The sequence below is a fragment of the Dermacentor albipictus genome, chromosome 7 (genome assembly GCF_038994185.2).
Source record: "Dermacentor albipictus isolate Rhodes 1998 colony chromosome 7, USDA_Dalb.pri_finalv2, whole genome shotgun sequence".
Lineage (NCBI taxonomy): Eukaryota > Metazoa > Arthropoda > Arachnida > Ixodida > Ixodidae > Dermacentor > Dermacentor albipictus.
Genome location: NC_091827.1, coordinates 99533454 through 99554192, shown reverse-complemented (window position 1 = coordinate 99554192; position 20739 = coordinate 99533454). Strand labels below are relative to the sequence as shown.

The 20739-nt window shown below is 46.9% G+C and overlaps 1 protein-coding gene across 2 annotated transcripts in view; it reads right to left on the bottom strand.

Annotated features, from left to right (window-relative positions):
• Positions 1–20739, bottom strand: part of Vha36-1 (V-type proton ATPase subunit Vha36-1) — a 74642-nt gene that overhangs the window by 31413 nt on the left and 22490 nt on the right. For both annotated transcript variants that reach the window (XM_065450289.1, XM_065450288.1), the window contains exons 5-6: positions 20409–20579; positions 1331–1409 (exon numbers count right to left, since the gene is read on the bottom strand). In XM_065450289.1, coding sequence (XP_065306361.1) covers positions 1331–1409; positions 20409–20579 — 250 coding nt within the window. The remainder of the gene's footprint in view (positions 1–1330; positions 1410–20408; positions 20580–20739) is intronic.

Sequence of the window (20739 nt, the reverse complement as noted above, 5' to 3'; positions counted from 1 at the left end):
CTGAGCTGTGCCAATTTAGCTACAGTGGAACTTGATTAATATTTAGGCACATGTTTTCTTCAGTAGGCTTGTCTTCCATCAAAAATGATTTCCCTGCTGCATACTTCTCAAGCACATAAACAGGATGCCAATCGCAACGGTGATGTGCTGTGTCAACATCGTCACACAAAACTGTATCCGCAGCACAGATTTACTTGGTACAAGGGCAAAATGAATGAGTTAGTACGTATTCCCATTAAAATTTGACCACAAAAAGTCAGATGAGGACAGATAGGAGGCCACACTACACGGCTGCCGACATACAACTGAATGTTTATGTTGTAAAAATGGGTGAAACTGAAGGGGAAAAAAGCAAAAAAAAGAAAGCACTGGACGTGCACCTGTACTGCGTGCAGAAATTTTACAGTGAAAGAGCCCAAGTTGAGCCTAACCATGGAATTAAATTCTAAATGAATAGTTCTCGTGGAAAGTTTCAAAACAACCGTTCAGTTGTTAGTCGGTGCTCCTGCCGTGTGGTCTCCTTTCCATAATTGAGTTTTTGTGCTTAAATTTTAACACATTTACTATCTGCATGAAACCATGTTAGCTCATCACATACCTTTCAGGTGCCTAGACTTATACTTGCACAATTATAATGCTTTCTTTTGCTTGTTTCTTCTTTTTTTCAGAACTACCAACGTGTAATATACCGTGCATTATATGCAGAACCATATTCTGATCATCCAGTTTTGTACTTAAAAATGTGGTGAGTTCAACTAAAAGGCAACTAATGTTCGAAGAGCCAAATCCTTAATGGCAGGAAGCACTGGTTTGAAACTTAACACAGAGAAACAAGACAAAACAAACGTGATGATGTGAAAGGGGACATTTACAGTAAGAGCCCTCATTAAGGATGTTAGGCTCGATGGCTGAATCCAGCACTGCATAATGTGTCTGGCAATCTGTTGCCACGACGAGTGCCCTAGCCCACACAAGTGGCTGCATTATGCATTGCTTATCAGCATTATAAATTTATACGCATGTAAATTCATGTTGCCAAGTCTCCCCGTTGTGCTACATTGAATCAAACCATTATTAGACTTTTAACTGCAGAACGAAGGACTCTACCAGCGATCTCTAATTACCTATATCCTCTGCCCCCAACTGATTACATTCTAGCACAGTAATATGTAGAAACGACATGCAAATAAGCACACCTATAAATACTCCAATTTCTCACTCAGTCTGCTCATCCTTTTATCTGCAGGACGCTGATGACGTACTTAAAATAGATATTAAAGATAGGTGAAGTAGTGTTTGATGCTACCTACGACAAAGAAGTGCAACTCACCTAAAGAACTCCTCTCTCTCCCTCTCATCGAGCTCAGACGTGATGTACTGGAGAGTGCGGTCGATGCGGGGAATGATCACTGCAACAGGAAAGAAATAGCAAATGAAAAGACAAAACCTTTCTTTTTGCTCGATACACAGAACAAAATCAAGCTTCCACATTATGCACAACACTGGGAACTACCTTATGAAACAAGCGGAGGCATAGCCATCAAGTATAGTTGTAAAACTTCTCAGGCCATTGTCATTGTTTGATAATCACTCACTTGGCTATGAGGAACTATCGTTGAAACTTTGCATGCCAACAGCAGCACCCTAACGTACAGCCTAATGGGCAAAAGGTGACAGTTCTCAGTAGCATGTGCTTTGATTCTGCCTCGGCAAATTCGCTGCTCATCTTGAAGCAACATGTGTCCAGCTTATGACCTGAGTGGGCAGTTGAGTGCTAGAATGCAAGAGGGCACACCCTCCCAGTAACGTGAATGACCACGTATATAGCACTGGGTTGGATGCGTTGGGCTGTCAGTAAGCATCAATGGGTGTGCATCAGTTATTGCTCAATGTGTCGTTATTTTCGTGGCTTCCAGCCAAACAGCATCGGCATATTTTAGCTTCACACTCAAACTGCTGTGGTGCCTTCTGGCCAGCGCTGGTTCTCCATAGTATTCTGCCACTAAGTGCAATGTAGCAAATATGGAAGCTTGTGGAAGCTGCATTACAATGGGGACTTAATGCAAAGAAAACATAGGCGCATTGTGCTTTGGGTGCATGCTAATGAACCAGAGGTGGTCAAAATTATTGCCAAGTCCTTGAATATGGTCATACTCACAACTTCTCTTGCTTTGGGACTTAAAATTAAGGTAAACGTTCAATGAGTCAACAAAGCAAACTACCACGGCCTGATCCAGCGAGACAAAAACAAGCCGGCAAGACTTTATGAAGCCATTTTCATGAATTTGTCAAAAAGGATCTTAAAGAGTTATAGAAATTACTCGGTGCAGACTGAAATCGCAAGAATAGACCCCACCACTCTGCTAAGCTCAGCTTGATAAAATTGTCTAGATGTAGAATATTAACGAAAAAAAAAAGGTTTATCAGCTGTCTAGTACGTACCTTCATTAATCATCATCTTCTCCACTAAAAGCAGATTATACATCATGTAGAACATATACCATTTGCTTGGACAAGACATGCCTGGTCACCATTATTAAGATCAGGAGCGATTTTAAAGCAAAGCTTTCTTTGAGTTCTTTGATGACAATACAGTGGTGACCATGTTATCACCATACTACTATCCTCAAGCATCATTGACATGCTGTGATGTTGCCGTTGCTGTCACACATACAGGCATGTGTGACAGCAATGCCAACATCACAGCATTGACAGAATTGTGGACGAGTAGTGCCATCTGATAATACCATTTGCAATCACAAGCAAAGCCAGATGGCCAGCTACCAGAAAAATGCCTGCCGTAGCGTCGATGCGTACAATGTGTAATATCAGCATAACTTTCTTTTTTCATAAATTCTTTGCCAGATTCAGTTCAATGAATGGGTAGCCCTTGTAGCAATGGCTGCATGGCAGAATGTAAGCTGATGAGAAAATTAAAGAAGAAGTGTTACACGATACAGTCAATATATTCAAGTGTTCGATGAAACTCATCTAGCAAGGAAACATACTGGTGCCAAAAAAACATGCACTCGCTGAGGTTACAAGAAAAATAAAGAACATGAAGAACATTACGTTTTGGGCCCTGTATGCGCCCCTTCATCACAATGAAGATATAAGCATAGGTGCATGACAATTTATCGCTGAGGTGGCGCAGCGTGCAAGTGTATATCTGGGGAGGATTACCCTGCGTCCTCTTTATCGTGCATCTAGTTGATTGAATGTAGTAACGTTCGAAAAGTAAATAGGCAGATAAGTGTTTCTCGGTAGCGATGATGGCTGCCAAGTCCCGATCGATGCTGTGTCTGGTAAATTCGTGATGTTCCTCCTCCAACGTAGCGTTTGCGATTGTGTGGCCCTTGGCGACGTCATTCACGTTCTGCTTCAAGCCCCGTTTAAAATTTCCGCTCTCGCCAATGTACGACACATCCCACAGCTTGCATGGTATCTTGTAAGTCACTCCCAAGTAGTCTGTGTCCATGCTCGTAGCCAGGTTTTCGGGAAGGCACGCGGGCAATTTGCACACCTTGGGCCTTCAAAATTCTTGCAAGGGCTTCACTTGTTTCCACTGTGCAAAGTACCATTGTGTGCTTCACTGTTTCTTTCGCCATTTCACAGCAGGGCTTCACTGATTTGTGCTCCTGTGTTCTGAGCAGTTGTGGAGGGTAACTGCTGTTTAACAAGTTCCTTTTCACAACGTGCAGCTCTTGCCTAAGTTTTGCCTATGCCCATCTTGCCTATGCCCAGGAAATGAGTGCTGCTGCGCCGGATCGCCTTTGCCCAATCGGGTGCGTCGAGTCAAAGACGAAGTACTTTCCCGTAGGGGTTGGCTTTCTGTACACACCAGTCCTAAAGCCGCTTGACGTTCTCTCTACGAGGACATCCAGGGAGGGAATTCACTCATCGGTTTCCTCTTCAGCTGTGAACTGCGTTGCACGGAAATGTGTTGGAAATGTGTTGCATGCCGGTGAAGGATAATGCATAGGCAGTCGTCCATTTATCTTATAAAGAGCATTGGTCGTGTCCTGAATGAAGATAAGGTGGCACTTTCTAGATCCTGCAGAGCAATGCTTGCACAAACGAAGGACACAGATGTACCCCATCACTGTGCTGAATACCTGCTTGTATTACTTCTTGTTAAAGACGAAGTACGTATTCTCAAGGCAAAATATTAGGTGCCAAGTGTCGTGGGTTTCGAATGGCATGCGTTTATGCAAAGACCAGTCTGCCTCAAGACATTTCCTGCAGCACTCAAGCACACAGTCAATAGGCACACATGTAAAAATTGACATTACGTAAAAGGAGATCATGACTTCGGCGTCGTCAATGGAGGCGCTTCTTATTTGCTCAATAAAATTAGCGGAGTATTTGACAAAGGTAGGTGTAAGTCCTAAAAGCAGCCAGAAAGTACAGTGAATGTAGCCAGACAGCTTGTACAGCAACGAGCGTGTGTAGTCCTCGATTGGTCATACCGGAACATCGGGCTTGTGAATTTTCGGCAGTTTGTAGACAGTGGGAGCTGGTCCGTTGTGGCAGAGCAACCTGTAGTAGAGATTCTTTCACAGGGGGTACAAACTTAAAGAAAAGTTTAGTGAGCAGCTTCTAAAGCTCCGATTTCACCTCCTTTGTTGGATCCCTAGCCAGCTGGGCATAGGCTGACATGTCCTGGATCAGTCCATTTATCTTGTGGTCCAAAACCTGTCCAAAACCACAGTAGCATTTCCCTTGTTCGTAGGGAGGAAAACTTCTTTTCTTTACGCCGTTTCAATGCACTTCTTTCGGCTGCCGGCAGCATCATAGGGTTTGCTGTCGCAACCTTCGAGATGAACCTAACTGCATGTGAGCGAGCTTCTCCTCGTAGACTGGGCTCAACAAGTCATACTGCTTGTTCCCCGGTGCAAGTCAGGCAGCCAACAACTGGTCGTGTGCCCATGTTGTACTGTAGCGCCCTCCCTTGGGCGGTGCCTAGTACTCGGATAGCGTGTGCCCGCATGAGAGAAAAAGAAAGACAGCGCCTGCTCGTGGCACACAAAGCCACGGCTCATGGTTTTTTTCAGCATCAGTACCAATCAGCTGTCTTTCTCCTTTGCTCCTGAGGCATAAGCCAACAGTACTGGCATAAGCCAACAGGCTGCGGCCGAGCAGTGCTTGCCCTGCTGGGTCGAGCCGGTATCAAGACAAGTTCTGAACACCCAGTGTGCCCAAAGTACTGGCATTTCTTCGTAAAAGAAGGGAGAACTTGTAATCGTGGCACGCTGACCTTTTTTCCCGCATGGGAAAAAAGGTCAGCGTGCTGTTGGCAGTTGGCACGCAGTGCTGTTGGCATGAAGCAGAACACCGTAGAATTCGACGGACAGCTGGTTTTTGAGTCGATGTTGGGCAAAGAAGATGTCATTTTCCAGGTGTTTGATTGTTGCCTTTGTTTCGAGGATGCGGGCCTGTAGAAGGCACTCTTTGGCTTTGGCAATAGTCCACTTCCCTATGGCAGTGTTGACAAGGACTGGGACCCACAGGGACGTCGGAATGAGTCCATGCACCCTGCTGCGTGTGTTGAGCTGAAGGTGACATTGGAATGAGGCAAGTCTCGTTTTCAAATTGACGAACTGACGGATTTGCATCATGGCAGCCGTCCCATGCTTCTCTCGAAGCCCAATATAGTCAAGTGTTCAATGAAAACTCGCCTGGCAAAGAAACATACAGGTGCCAAAAAAACATGCACTCGCCAAGAATAAAAAATAAAGAACATGATGTTTCGGGCCCGTACGGCCCCTTTATCACAGTGAAGATATAAGTGTGGGTGTGCAACAATATACAGCTGAGGTGGCGCAGCATGTAGGTGTATATCTCAGGAAGATCACCCCGCATCCTGTTTATCGTACGTCTAGTTGATTGAATGCATTAAGATTGTAAAACCAAATGGGTAGATAAGTGTTTTTCAGTTGCAATGATGGCTGCCAAGTTCCAGTCAATGCTGTGTCTGGTTAGTTTGTGATTTTCCTCCAGGGCATTCATGGCTGTGTGGCCGTTGGCGACATCATTCATGTGCTGTTTCAAGCGCCATCTAAAATTTCCACTCTCACCAATGTACGACACGTCAAACACTTTGCATGGTATTTTGCACATCACTCCCGGGCAGTCTGTGTGCTTCAAAGTGTCTTTTGCGTGAACCAGCTGTTGGCCAAGTTTTCGGAAGGCGTGTGGGCAATTTTCCCACCTTAGCCATTAAAAATTCTTGCAAGGGCTTTGCTTGTTCCCACTGTATAAGGTAATGCCACGGGCTACATTGTTTCTTTTGCTGTTTCATGGCAGGGATTCAGTGATTTGCACTCCTGTATTCTTTGCAGTTGTAGAGGGTAACCATTGTTTACCAGGTCCCTCTACACACCCTGCAACTCTTGCCTACATTTTGTGGAGCTGGAGCAGAAGCAGAACGCCCGGGAAAAAAGTGCTGCTTCGACGGATCGCCTTTGCCCATTTGGGTGCATTGAGGCGAAGCCCAGGTACTTTACCATGTGTGCTGGTTCTCTGTACATACCAGTCCTAAAGCCGCCTGAAGTTCTCTCTACGAGGACCTCCAGGGAGGAAATGCACCCACTAGTTTCCTCTTCAGCCGTGAACTGTATGCTCGGCTAGAAGGAATTTAGGCGCTCGAGAGAATGTGTCCGGTACGGGGGCTCGAAAGGTTATGTTCTTTATTGTTCGTTTATTCTTGGCGAGTGCATGTTTTCGTTGTCTCTTTTTGCACCACGATAGTCAAATTTCATTAATAAGCAGTTGGTGGGAAACGTAGGTCACACACTACATGCTCATACATACTGACTGCCAATAACAGATTCGGGGCTACTTAATGGTCAGAAAACAAACACACCACACTTTTGACATTCACACATGTATACGGACAACATTTACGAGCGAGCACAGAGCGAAAAACATGTTATCTTCACTTTCCACATGTGGTAGTGCTGCAGTGGCAACCGCATCCTCAAACTCGCTAAGGCTGTAAGAAGGCATGTCTATCAGGCCTCACTTCTTCGCCAATGCCCTCATGACGGTCACTGCCCGCTGCATCGAGTACAGAAGGGCTATCATCCACTTGCATATCATAGCTTTCGCTAGACGCTGGGAAAGGTGCACCGGTGGATGCAATCTCGCTATACGAGAAGCCTGGGGATGTAGCAAAACACCTGTCAGCATCTTGGAATTTGTCAATAAGTGGTGCCATTTCAGCAGTTTTTTTGTGGCTAGAGTAGAGATCTTTTCATTCTGTTTAGGAACATATTTTTCCTTAAACGACCAGCACCTTTTTTTATTGACGTGACAGAAAACTTCCAAGTTAATGAAATTGCTTAAATAATGGCTTTCAACAATGCGTTTTACTATGGAAAAGATACACAAGAACATGACCGAAATTGGCTGTACGGCGAGTGGATTCTGTGACTATGATGAAGCAACAGTGACCTGCACTCATGGAAATCATATGATGTGGTTAGTTCAGCCGAGGCAAACAGACTTCACACTGTCTCACAAAATGCAAAATTATTTTATAAAACCTATTAAAACGAGTTTTAACACTGCAGGTGCTGCAGTTCCACTAAGTATGTCCAACTGATATATGTTAGTAAGCGTTGCAGTGAATTAAATTACCAAAACTTATTCACTAATCATTACAGTGAGATTTATAATGCAGCAAGTGAATAATGGGACAAATCAACTGTAAAAATGCATACGTTATCGGAGCGGCTGGGCTTGTTCACGGGAATCTGAATGCACGATTTTTGTTTCTCATGGTTTTCGGATAACTCAGAACTGCACAGAGCTTTCAGGTAGATCAAGGGGCAGTAGCACTGTATTTGGCCTGTATGAAGGTTAAGTAATTGTCATTGCCATGTTAACAAAATGACCGAAATCATGTCGCATAATTTTGTTCTTTCACGAGCACTGAAAATGAGAAAATTCAGGCATAATGTGGACCAAGTGCATCTTTCTTTGTGCTAAGAAGGTGACCGGTGTTTTCGTGAAACGTGCTGGATCTGTAGTGCTAAAATATGAAAGTGCAGGATTTCAGCTGCCATCGTGCTTTGCTATTTTAATATATTAATAAAGTAAAATTCTCTACAGTTGACTGGTAAACTCATTGTTGATTTCTCCCCTGCAGGGACACCACCCAAGTGTGAAATGTTTAAATAGATGCATTTCGCCTCATTAACCTGTATTCTATAGCATTTGAGAACGCCTACAGTAAGCAAGATTCACTCGGCAGAAGTATGTAGCAACAATATGTAGAGACTTCAAGCAAAATTTAGCGCAAAATTTAGCAAACATTTTACAAATTCTTTCTCAGGGTATAGTGACATGCAAAGAAAAACGTTTGCCAACATTGGTGTCAATATTAACTGGCTCAGCAGTCTTGGTGCTCCAATGCCTTCTGTTACAGCTCATGTCTGCAGCCAACATTTGTGTCATGTGGCTCAAACCAATTCGTAGTATTTGAAACTATCCCTCTGATGGTTCAGGCATATCAAACAGTGATAAACGCCAAAAGCTTCATGTTTCCAGTAAGCGCAACACATGAACGAGCATACCAGCCTGCATCAGCGTCTGTGTGCACACTTGTGCCCCAGTGCAAGACCACCTCTCTTTGCGACAAGTGTGGGAGAGCAAGCAACGTTCGATGCAGGATGGTGCCAGACCGTACGCAAAAGTGCTTTATGTCTTTGCATGACGACTGTTCATGCTTCAGTCAACTGTTTCCTCTGGGTGAAAAGTGTTCTCTGGAGTAAGACTCTTACGTATGGAGGGCATACTAAGCATCACACCTTGCCGGTTAAGACAGCCTTTTCCTTTCATTCACGAGCAGCTTGCGACACAGGTGTGAAGTACACCCCAAATTTGCGAGTAGGACTTCTGTAACATCATCGTAAACACTAACAATTTCACATAAGCTGTCAAGTCAACATCAAAATTCTCAGCTTTAGATGCTCTAACAGGGGCAGTTTACAGAACTGCTAGTTACTGTTGCTGCAGAGTTAGACTTGTGAACTTCATGCTTGCATTTTCATTTAAATGTACTAATTTTCGGCAATTCCTGCAAAAAAATTTAGGCCCTAAATCAAAATCTTGCTTCTTAGAGTCACTAGAATTCAACTTTGTCTCTCAAGTGCAGCTGATTTTATTCAAACCAGTTCAGCGGCTGTCTCATACAAGCATTTCTACATTTAGCACTTATTTGAATAGGAAAATCGGAGTTGGCCACAAGCTAAAGCTTCCTCTTAACCCACTAAAATTTACATTCAGAATCTCCTGCGGGAGTTATGTAAATGCTGCATAGGCATTTGCTACTAATCACCTGCTGTTTCATGTGCTGCAGTGTTTGGTATAATTGCAAGAAACACCACGAAAGAATTGTGAAATGGAGAAGCATTTTGCAACACCAAAATTTGAGACAACAAGCATGAGACAAAAAAGAAGAGGAGAGTAGTACCAATGCTCATTCATGTTATATGATGTTTCGATTGGATGATGCGGCTGCTTCGTGGAAAGTGAACACTGGCCAATGTGTGCTGTAATACGTGACATAATTGAACAGTGTCACATGTAGTAGACCTCGTACTTAAACATGGTCAATGGCGCTTCCGCCTCTAGATGCGAACTATTATCGTGATCAACCGTACTCTGACGGCAGCTGCGTATGGCACGGCCTCTACCTTGAAAGCGATCTGCGATGGGGACAAAGTGCGCCGATAGCTTCTTGTGCGCTGTGTTCTCGTCACTTAGTTCACGGTGAAGTGAGAGGCAGCACAAAGATCAATTCGCTCGCTGCTGTGGGCCTTATATTGAAAGCAATCATCAAACGTGATGGATGGGCGGGTTTCCTCATTGGGAAGGCATAGAAATGATGGCAATTTAAAATTTGCCCCACAACCGTGCAATTTAAACAGATGCAAGTAGCAGGTGTATCAGCTTGCACAAGGTGCACATACTAGGCACCATCTAGATGCATTATGACAATATCACCAACAAAATACGAGCAAAAATTGAATTCAAGTCCGTTGGCTGGGCAAGTGACTTGGCTTGTTCGCCTTGTATAGGTTTATATGCCATTGTTGCAAGCCTGTGATGCAAGCAGTATGCACATATGATGTGTGGGAATGGCATTGTTGCAAGCATTGTTGCACGACCATAGCAAAAGTGAGGAGAAAGTTGGCAGCGTGATATCAGTGCTCGTAGACACCAAGGTGGCTGGAATGCAACGACCAAAGCTTGCATCCCAAGCTCACAGAGCCTCCGTGTAGTCCATGGAGCTTTTGCCAACAGAGTGGCCTTTCCCCCGAAGCTGCTGTCTATATTATGAAGTGCCATTTACAGCCAACTTCTAAGATCAGTATTGTCCAGTGTTGCGTCCCGTCTGCTCCAACATACTTGTAAAGATAGTCTAACAAACCGGTTTGTATGCCTATACGGAATTTCTGGCGTGGCAAGGAATTCCCGACATATCGGAAGGAGTTAAATGACAACAAACAGATTTCAAAGAGACATCTTCTGCCCCCATTACTCGGCAGACACCAGAGCCTGCAAGATCTTCCTGTCCATCGCCAAATAGTGCCTCGAGTGAACCAGCCACGTCAGTCTGTGGGACACCTCTGAGCCGTAAAAGCTTCGGTAACAAACACTTTCTACAAACACACAGCCATAATCCTTGTATGCCCCCGGGTTCTGCACGACTTCTACTTGATCCTCTGTGTTTGAATACTATAACCATGTTTTTAAGACATAAGCACTGTTTGTGTTCATATACATGCTAGTGTGCCTCATAGACATTTCTGACACTTTTCATTAGGCTTGCTCACCAAACCGAACCAAATCATAAGATCTGACATAAATTCCTTCGCCAGTCTTTTGACTTGCCGCTAAAGATTCCAGAATGCAACCTGATGAACTCCACTTGTTTCATGTCCAACTGATTACTTATGCTGTCTTGTAATGTATCCAGTTGGTGAAACTAGGAAATGCATACTATCGTATTTTAGTTTCAAATAACTCTAACTACTGCATTTGCGAGCATTCATTCCTCCTCTTTGTTATGATAAAGGTATCGCTTCATGTGACAATTAGCCTCATTCTCTGTTTCCAAGCACTGAGGGCACCACTTTGGATGGGATTAATCTGCATTCTCAAGCAACCTGTCATCAAACAGTGAATTATTTATCGTCCAGATGTAGTGCAGCTTAACCCTTTCTCTACAGAGTTGTTTCGCCAAAAATAATACAAAAATACAGTGAAACCTCGTTAAACCATAGTTGGCCGGAGTTCGGAAAAAGTACATACGAAGCGGTAGTACTGCTTAACCGAAATAGCATCAGATCGCACCCATTTACCTGCCAAAAATGGAACACGGAACTCGGAGAGAGTGCGATGAAAGGGGAAAGAAACATGCAGTATTTATTCACTTCGTGCGACAAAAGTGTTATTTTCGTTTGATGCCGCAGTGGCCTATCAGCGATGACAGCGGCCTCAAACTTACTGAAGCTGCGTGCCAGCATTTCAGACAGCCCCCTCTTCTTGGCAAACACTTGCATGGCAGATTCCTCATGGCATGTTATGTATTCTCCGTGCACACGCGTGGTAGCGCTGCAGAAGTCGCGGGGCACCTTTTTCATTGCGAGGTGCTGTTCTCGTCGCGATGATTGCATTCATGAGGCTGACGTAACGCGCAGCTTCTGCCACTGTTGGGCCTGAATCGCCCGTGCTGTCACTTTCTGTGTCGTCCTCATCACTCTCGCTAGTTGACACTTCGGCAACGATGGCGAAAAGTCGAACCTCGTAGCTGACATCTCTTCACGGTCGCCGCAGTGCTGCTGAGCAACTTCATTGCGTTCCAAATGCCACACACCGTAGTCAACAGCAGATCCCTGTCGCGTGCCAGCGCCGACTTCTTGGCGTCATGTTCGATAGCACGAACGATGTCTTTTCTTCTATGCTGAGCACCCGGCGTCTTCTTTATCAGAGCTTCAGGATGACGCGAGTCCCCTCTTGCACGACGGCACAATGCTCCCTGGCGCAGCGCCAAAATGATGATGTGGCTTCACGCGCAAACGCACAGGGCACTTGGAGGCCGTTGTTCCGATCTTTGGGGTTTGTTGTTCTGCCAGGTCGCACGATGAAGACGATGCACCGCCGTGTTTGCACGCCAAAAAGTGGAAACGCTACGTGTTAACCGACACATACGCAAAAAGCTGGTACGGTTTATGCGGATACAAAACACAGTATGTTCAATGGCCGCTGAGTCGGCAATTTGACTTTACTACTTTTAAAACTAAACTGCTGTCTAAGCGGGTACGGTTTAACGAGGTGTTACGGTATTATAGTACCAAATTTTTTTTTCTTATAGTCGGATACAACTTTAAAAAAAAGGGGGGGCCCCGCCCAGATGACCGAAGCACGACAGTCGAATGCCTCCGCGATTAAAATAGTCCCGCTCGAAAAATCGTGCTCCTGAAACACGTAATTCTCGGTATAAATAAAGACTTGTATTTTGACGACTGGTTTGTAGAGCTCTCATGTGCAACAGCACATGCCGGATAGTGACAGAAAAATAACTCTGTGCTTTCTACAACGCTGCCCGTCATCTGCTCTTTAGCTTCATTGCAAGTGACAAAAGCAGAAAAGGCAGCTCTGCATGGCTTATCACGATGTATCTTAGCACAACATATCTACTACTCCTTTTCCAAGCTTAAAATTAATCAGTTGCTATTGAAAAAGTACTTATACAAAGCAATGCATTTATCGCAACCATTACAAACCTGGGGCGAGAATACGGTCGAGGCAGGAAGGTACAGAAATGCTTCATTCGTCATTTTAAATAAATTCTCTTGGTTTTAGATAGCATACAATTTATATTCTTTTGGTTTTGTGTTTTCACAACTTCACAGCACGCATTATACAGCTTGCACGTTCTACATTCTACAGCTTGCACTGGTGGAGAGCAAAATAGACGGTGCTACACAACGCTCGAACACCGTCGCTAGATGCTCGGCTATCTCACTGCTCACAATGATTGTTCATGCCAAGTTGACGGCGACAAATCTTTGCGTTGAAGGCTTCTTCTGCAAATATTTTCTGTTGAGACACTCATAGGTTTGTTTCACGTGCCAACACTTTTCTAATTTCTCCTGAGAATGCTTTTGCTCCAAAACTTCACCCCGTCGGATGAAAAACGCAGTGACACAGTACACTAACACACCCGCCGCTAACATTGGGCACCAGTCTTTGGAAAGCTTTTCTCGTCGTAACTTCACTCAGGAGCGAAATAAAACAACATGGAACAAACACGCAGGATGAGTGTTCGTAGCGGTCGCCGCGGGATCATGTTTTCAGGCAAAGCGTAGCGCAGCGCCAGCGATGCTTGCTGCAATGTTCCTTCGCCGGATCACAGCTCAGAATAAACGCACGCGGCACAAATGCCGCATCGTAAGCTCGTAGTAATATTTCCAGCATGATAGACCATCACAAACAGTTCTGGAATTCACTCTGACGAGGGGCTGAAGCACACAGCTGACGCGACCTCGCCCAGTTCGAAGCGCGGGCGGCCATCTTCTTAATTGGCGGGCTCATCGGCCGTCCAGCTGATGACGTTAGTCCAGAGTGCGCGCCCATTGGTGGGTGCTCGTGTGCCTTCGCCTCGGAGGAGTAAATGCCCGCTTTTTTCTAAAGTTGTATCCAACTAAAGATAACTCTACATATCTTGAAACAACCATAAAATTTCCTTAAAAGCACTTTGTGAGATACATGCAACATATTTTTTTTAAAGTATGGAGAGAGAATTGGCTTCACTGCACTGCACAGCAGAGTCTCCAACTTTCTGTAGTCCTTGTAGCAAAAAAAATGTCTCTTTGGAAATTCAGAGCAATACTGTGACAAGCGGAGCTCATACTTTTGGCAATGGATGTTAGATCCCTAAATTGTAGACTTGGTGTAGTACATTTCACAGCACAGTATAGTGCAGACTGCTACTCCACATTCCTCGCACCTGGTACGTGTAGCGGTTCGTTTCGCGGAGAATGAAATCTGTTAGTTCATTCATTAGAAACAATTCAATATACCACGCACAGTTCCCGTCCTCTGTCACAGGTACTTTTATGCCAGGTGCGGCCATGAAAACAAGCCTTGGAGGTACATTGGGGGGTTCTTAACATCTATCGGCATCAAATGCCATTGCGTTGAGACGCTGTTGTCATCCAAATCCAACGACCCAGAGAAGATATGCTGCTCAGGATCGTCGCTGCCAATCTAAGAGGAAAAATGAACTGCTTTTTCTCTGTCCGAGTTTCACAAAACTTCCTCAAACAAACTTTTTTTTCTTTCATTTTTCCCGGAGCGAAGCTGTTGCAGCACACGCATGCAAAGAGGGGGACGCCATTTTTATGCCAGTTGCTAGCATCGAAATGTTTCTCAACCAGAATGCAAGCTTTGAGTGCATTTTTTCTTTTTTTTTTTTTTGCTGCGCCATCTGTTAAAGCCACAATGAACAAAATTTATGAGGGTAGCTTGAATGTTGCAGTGTACAAGCCCTCATTTCAGCGTGGACAAGCCCAGCTCCTCTTCGGTCGGAGCAGCACAAACCATGAGGACGAGCTCAGCTCATCTATGGTAGGGAAAGGGTTAGGCAAACATATACTGGTTCAGCAAACCTTACCACAGAAAAAACTTGCACAGCAAAGCCTGGTATATACCTGGTCTGATGGTACTTTTCCATCACTATGCAACAAGACACTCGGACCTTTCTAACCACTGTGCCACTCTTGTGTCACACTGTTAGTAGTAGAAATAGGGATGGCAAGAAATAACTGAAAGGTGTTAATGTCTAAGAGCTACATTACATGAGCTGCCTTAGCTCCTTAGGTCACATTTTGAAAAAATGATGGTAAGAAAATCACTCCTTCTTTTAATGATGTGAAATGTTTCAATAACATGTTTGATATGCAAAAGTAACTCTGGAGACATTGTGTGGCAAAGCATTCACGAGACCCGGCAACCATCTCATCCATACTTTCTTCGTGTTCAAACATGCCGCCATCCAGAGTGCCGTCAATGTTTTTCTCGCTTGAAGAATGAAACATGAAGTCCACATCCTCGTCAGTTTCGATATCGTTATCTAACAGATAGAAATCTACCGCACTAAAACACCACACGGATGATGCAATGTTTGTTTGAAAGCATGAGAAAGTCTCATACAAACAAGGCAGCCAACATCAGATAAGGAATGCCTGCGGCTATCAGGTCTGACAAAGGATATTCAATAAAAGCACTGAAATGAAAAAAATGCCACTTGATAACCTCCGTTTGTCAAAAGCCATTTAGAGAGTAGTGAAATACGCATGCAGAAGTGATCTTGTCAAAAGCCAAAAAGTTACAATTACTAATGAAGAGCCGAGGTCGTCCCTGAGGAGTTAGTGAAGGGCTCCGGAATAATTGCAAGCCTCTGAGGATTTTTCCACATGCACAGTAATCTCGATGCAAGTGTATTTTTGCGTTTTTGTAGCGTTGCAATGGTTGCGCCTGCTGAGGGAGTGGTGACAGATAGAACCGCCACCCACATCGAAAAGGTGTCCACCGCCAACAGGAAGTAATGGCCCTTGAAAGGTCCCCCAAAATTCACATGTAGGCGGGACCAGGGTCTCTGTGGGAATGGCCAGGGGGTGATTTCCACATGACGTGAGGCCTGCTGATGCTCCTGGCATATTTGGCAGCTCTGCACCATGTCACCTATGGCCTGGTCCAGGCCAGGCCACCAAACATGGGATCGGGCCACCATCTTGGTCTTTTCCACGCCAGGATGACCTGCGTGCAGCAACTGCAGCACCCTGGACTGGAGACTTTGTGGCATCACCAACCTGGAACCCCACAGCAGGCAGCCCTGCTGCAAGCTAAGCTCAGCGAGCGGCCTTGTGGCTATAGGCCTGCTCAACCATTTCCTCCCCACGGGACACCGCCTTGACCACCTAGGACAGGACTGAGTCCCGTCTGGTCGCTTGTGATACCGCAGATCTTGAGAGCACCTCCGGGTACGCGTGCTCCAGCATGAACATTTCCACAGGTTTTGGAACGGCATCAGGCACCTCTGGCAGGGGCAGGCGGCTCAGGGCATCAGCAAGTCCGAGGTCCTTTCCCAGACGGTAAACCAGCTGGTAACTGTAAGCTGCCAGCCTCAAGGCCCAGCGTTACCACTCGAGGTGATGCTTGCACAGGAACTGCTTTGTCAGGCCCCAGCAGCCCCAACAGCAGCTTGTGGTCCGTGACTGCCTCGAACTTCCGACCCCACAGATACTGGTGAAAGCGTTCGACACCAAACATATGGGCCAAATTTTCTTTGTCCAGCTGGCTGTAACCTTGCTCTGCAGAATGAAGCCGAGGAGAAGCAAACGACACAGGGCGTTCCTGTCCGTCCTTGTCCCGGTGTGCCAGAACGGCTCCGACGCCGTACGGCGACGCATCTATGGTGAGGACGACAGGCTTAGCAAGATCAAAATGTACCAGCACTGGAGCCTTGGTGATAAGCTCCTTGCTGCGCTGAAAGGCCCGGTCCTGCTCCTTCTTCCAGCCCCACTGCTGGCCATCTCGAAGCAAAAGATGGAGTGGCTGTAGATGCGCCAACAGGTTCGGCAGAAAATTCCTGTAGAAGTTGATGAGGCCGAGCTAGCTCTGAAGCTCCGTCTTGTTCTGGGGCTTAGGCGCCTTAAGCACAGCATCAACTTTGCGGGGAGCCAGGGCTAGGCCAGCCTGTGAAATGACATGTCTCACGTACTCAACACTAGGTGCCAAGAAAATGCACTTTTCCAGCTTGTGCAGGTGCAGGTTGTGCAGGTTCTGCAGGTGGTCCCCGTCGTCCTTGCCAGCAACCAGGATGTCATCCAAGTACACCGCCATGTGCCTCATGCCCCTGAAGAGGTTGTATCTCCCTCTGAAATATGGCTGGGGCTGAGGCCACGCCAAATGGTAAGTGTGTGTACTGAAAGAGCCCCAAGGTTGTAGATATTGTGACATACTTCCGGGAGGCATCGTGGAGCACCAGCTGCTGGTAAGCATCCCTGAGGTCGAGCTTGGTGAACTTCTGTCCACCGGAAAACGCTGACCAGAGATCTTCAATCTCTGGTCTCGCTTGAGGACTGGTACGATGGGAGCGGCCCATTCAGACGTCTTGACAGGCACCAGGATGCCCTCTCACTGCAACCATTGCAGCTCCTGGGTGACCCCGTCCTTCAGGGTGAACAACAGTGGGCGAGGCTTGAAAAAACGTGGCCGGGCTCCCTCTGGTACATAGATGCCGGCCGTCGTGCCGGAGAATGTGCCCCCCCCTTGGCTGGAACAGGGACTTGAACTCGGTCAGGAGGCTGGGGACGTCTTTCACTACATGCAGGCTGGCTTCCTGGTACTCTGGCAGATGAATGCCCAGTGCATGAATCCAGTTTCGGCCCAGAAGCGGCGGCGGCGACCCCTTGGTTAAGTAAACGGAAAGGGTGGCCTCCCTGTCGCCAAAGCGAACACTGACCTGTGCCTGACCGGACGTCTGGATGATGCTCCGCAGCATGGTGGTGCTGAACGATGACTGACCCTGGACCTGGGAGAGCTGCCTGGAGTAGCTGCGCAGCATCACGCCCGAAGCCTCAACAGAGACGCCGGGGAAGGTACACTTGAACCGTTTCCTGGCCATGACAGACATGCTGGCCCCTGTGTCCAGCTCCATGGAAATGGGGTGCCCGCAGATTTCAATGGTCAACATGTACGGCGACAGAGACGACGGTACAGAGCCTGTGTGCCACATGTAAAAAATCGGCTGGTCCTCGGCCACGACGTGGAGCCTGGCCACAGAAGAACTTGAGCCTGCTGTCCCACGCCCCCGCCGCATACCCTTGCGAGGGCTACCCTGGCCCCGGGCTTGTGTGGTACCTGGGCTTGAACCAGGTTGCTGCTGCTGCTGTTTGCTGTTCATCCTTCCCCTCTGGCATACACGTGCCAGGTGCCCAGTTTTCCCGCACATGAAGCATTGTGCTTGAGAGAACTGGCGGTGTGAGGGGGAGTGGGCACCACCACAGAGACCGCAGGTACTGCCCTTTTTCGCCAACTTGTTGACCGCCGCTTCCCCCGACAGTGGGCCAGTCGCACGGGAAATCTCGCCGGTATCCTTGGCGGCAGCTTCCATTGCCAGCGCTGCCTTCACGGCATCGTCCAGCGAGGGGTCGGGAAGCTCCAGGAGTCGCGTCTGCATGGCGGTGTTGTTGATGCCGCAGACGAAACGGTCCCGGAGCAGCGAGTCCAGCTGGTCCCCGAAAACGCAGACACTCGCTAACCCTCGTAGCACAGCAATGAACTGCCCGAGGGTCTCTCCATCCCGGCGGCTCCGGTTGTTGAAGCAGAAACATTCCACAGTGTGGACGGTGCCGGGTTGAAATGTGAGCGCAGTATGGCGAACAGCTCACCCAGCGTCTTAACATGCGGCGTGGGTGGCTTGAGAAAGTCGAGCAGGAGACTGAAGACACGGGTTCCGCAAGAGGCCAGGAAAATGTCCCGCTGTTTGGCCTCAGGTGTGTCGTTTGCCCAGAAGAACACGTGGACTTGTTCCTCATAAATTGGCCAGGCGGACCCATCTCCCTCGAACGGCTTGAGCCTTCTGTACAGCAGCATGGTGGCAGCAACGAGGGGGCGGTATTTCGCCGCTCACAGCAATATGGGATGATCCGTGGGTACTTCTCGCCAGTGTTATGATCCGCCCTGGGCTTATGAACAAGGGAGGGCTCGAGGCACCCTCCGTTAGACGGACGCTCCGCAGCGTGGTGGTGCTGAACGATGACTGACCGCCGAGCAGCTGTGCTTGCCCGTGTTTATTGGTGCAGTGACCAATGTTGCTTAACTGAGCCTGGCAGGCCACCGAGCCTGGCGGGCCAACGAAGATTATGCCCGAGGGGGTGTCACATGCTTGCTACAGCCCCCCATCAAATGTGGCCACTGTGGTGAGAATTCAATGTGCGACCCTTGCGCTCAAGCAACAGAACACCATGGCAACTAAGACATGAAGGCAGGTTGATTGCAAAGTACAGTCGAATCTTGATAATTCAAACTCGAAGCAGCCCAAAAATTTGCTCGAACTAAAAGAAGGACTTGTTGAAGTATTCATGCACCACAGAACAATGCACGAACGATGCGAGTCGTGAAATATTGTGGCACGCAAGCACACAGCGAGCAAGGACTACGAAACTACCCATGCCGGCCAGCACTCGCTTCCCGATAATGGCAGAAAACAAAACTTCCGGGAGCGGGCTATGCTGGCGCCAGGCCAATAGGGTTGGTGGCGCCGGCGGGGCTGGTGGCACTGGCACAGAGGTGGGCGCATGGAGACTGTGGAAGGTGCGGGAGTTGAGAGGGACAGTTAGGGGAGTGTAGTTGCGAGGAAGTGTGGAAGGGGAGCTGATCCCAAACATACGTCACTGTAGGGGCAGCTCTCATTGGTCTTCTCCGCTCACGGCTTGCTTGCCGCCACCGCTGTGAGCCATGAAAAATTGGCCCAGAATCCACCCCTTCCGTGGCGCATGTTTTGCTGCTGGTGTGGATGGGGCATTACGGTGTAAGGTGGCAACAGCAGCCTTGAATTTTGGGAGAGGATGAAATTTCTACCACAGTTCTTTTTTTCTTCAAGCGCGAAGTTGAGATGTCGATCCTAAGCTTTTCCTCTATGGCAGGGTCAGAGCAATGCTGGTCGGAGGTGCCGCCACGTGACTTGGCGCGCTGTTGAGTACACTGTCGGAGCATGGTATATTCGAATTAACTGTCGTGAATGCTGGTGCATTCGAATTACTGGCCCAATGGAATACACAACTGTGACGCAACCAAAGTGTCAGTTTGAATAAACTGGAAGTTCGAATTAAGAGTGTTTGAATTAATGAGATTTGACTGTATGTTACGGGAGCCGGTGGTAATGGTGGAGATAAAGATATCTGACTGTCACAATTCTGAGTTTACAGCTCGTAAAACAAAAAAAACAAGGAAGCCCAATCAGGGTAAAATTTACTGGAAAAGGTGCTCCTCTCAAGGTTTATTTCAATCTAGCCATATCTCAAGACGGTTTCATAACTTTTTAATGCCTACAACTAGGTTAGCTACTGTGTCTGCATAATACAGTCATGCAGAGTTAACACATTGGCTCCAGCATACCTGGAATCTGTCCATTGTCCGAAATTTAGTATACCACCTTTATTATTTATGAATTTCTACAAAATATTGTACTCCAGAAGTGTAAATTAAGATTAGAATTTCCGCAAGAAATGTCTACATCCTCTTTGATACAGTATGCGGGTCAAAAGCCCAAACTTAAAGATGGATGCCAGGTATCAGTTGATAGCATCTCTACACAAAGTACTCACCGTACTCAATGGCATTGACACGCCGATTGGTGATCTTGATGACACTGTCTAGGGTGATGAAGGAGGTCTGCAGGGAAGCCAGCTCCACGAGCAACTTGACTGCCTCGAAGTAGTTCTTCTTCAGCTTTCCCAGCTTCTGGCCACCGCGGGCCAGGCCGGCCAGCTCGTTGGCTGAATTAAAACGACACACATGGAGAAGTGAGAAGACTGCAGCAGCTGATTAGCAAACTGGACAGGCTGTCAAACCTCTCACAAAAGTCCCTATTGTCACAATGTAGTGACAGTGACCAACACAGTCCCAAAAACTGTGAATCACGAAACTAACTCTTTA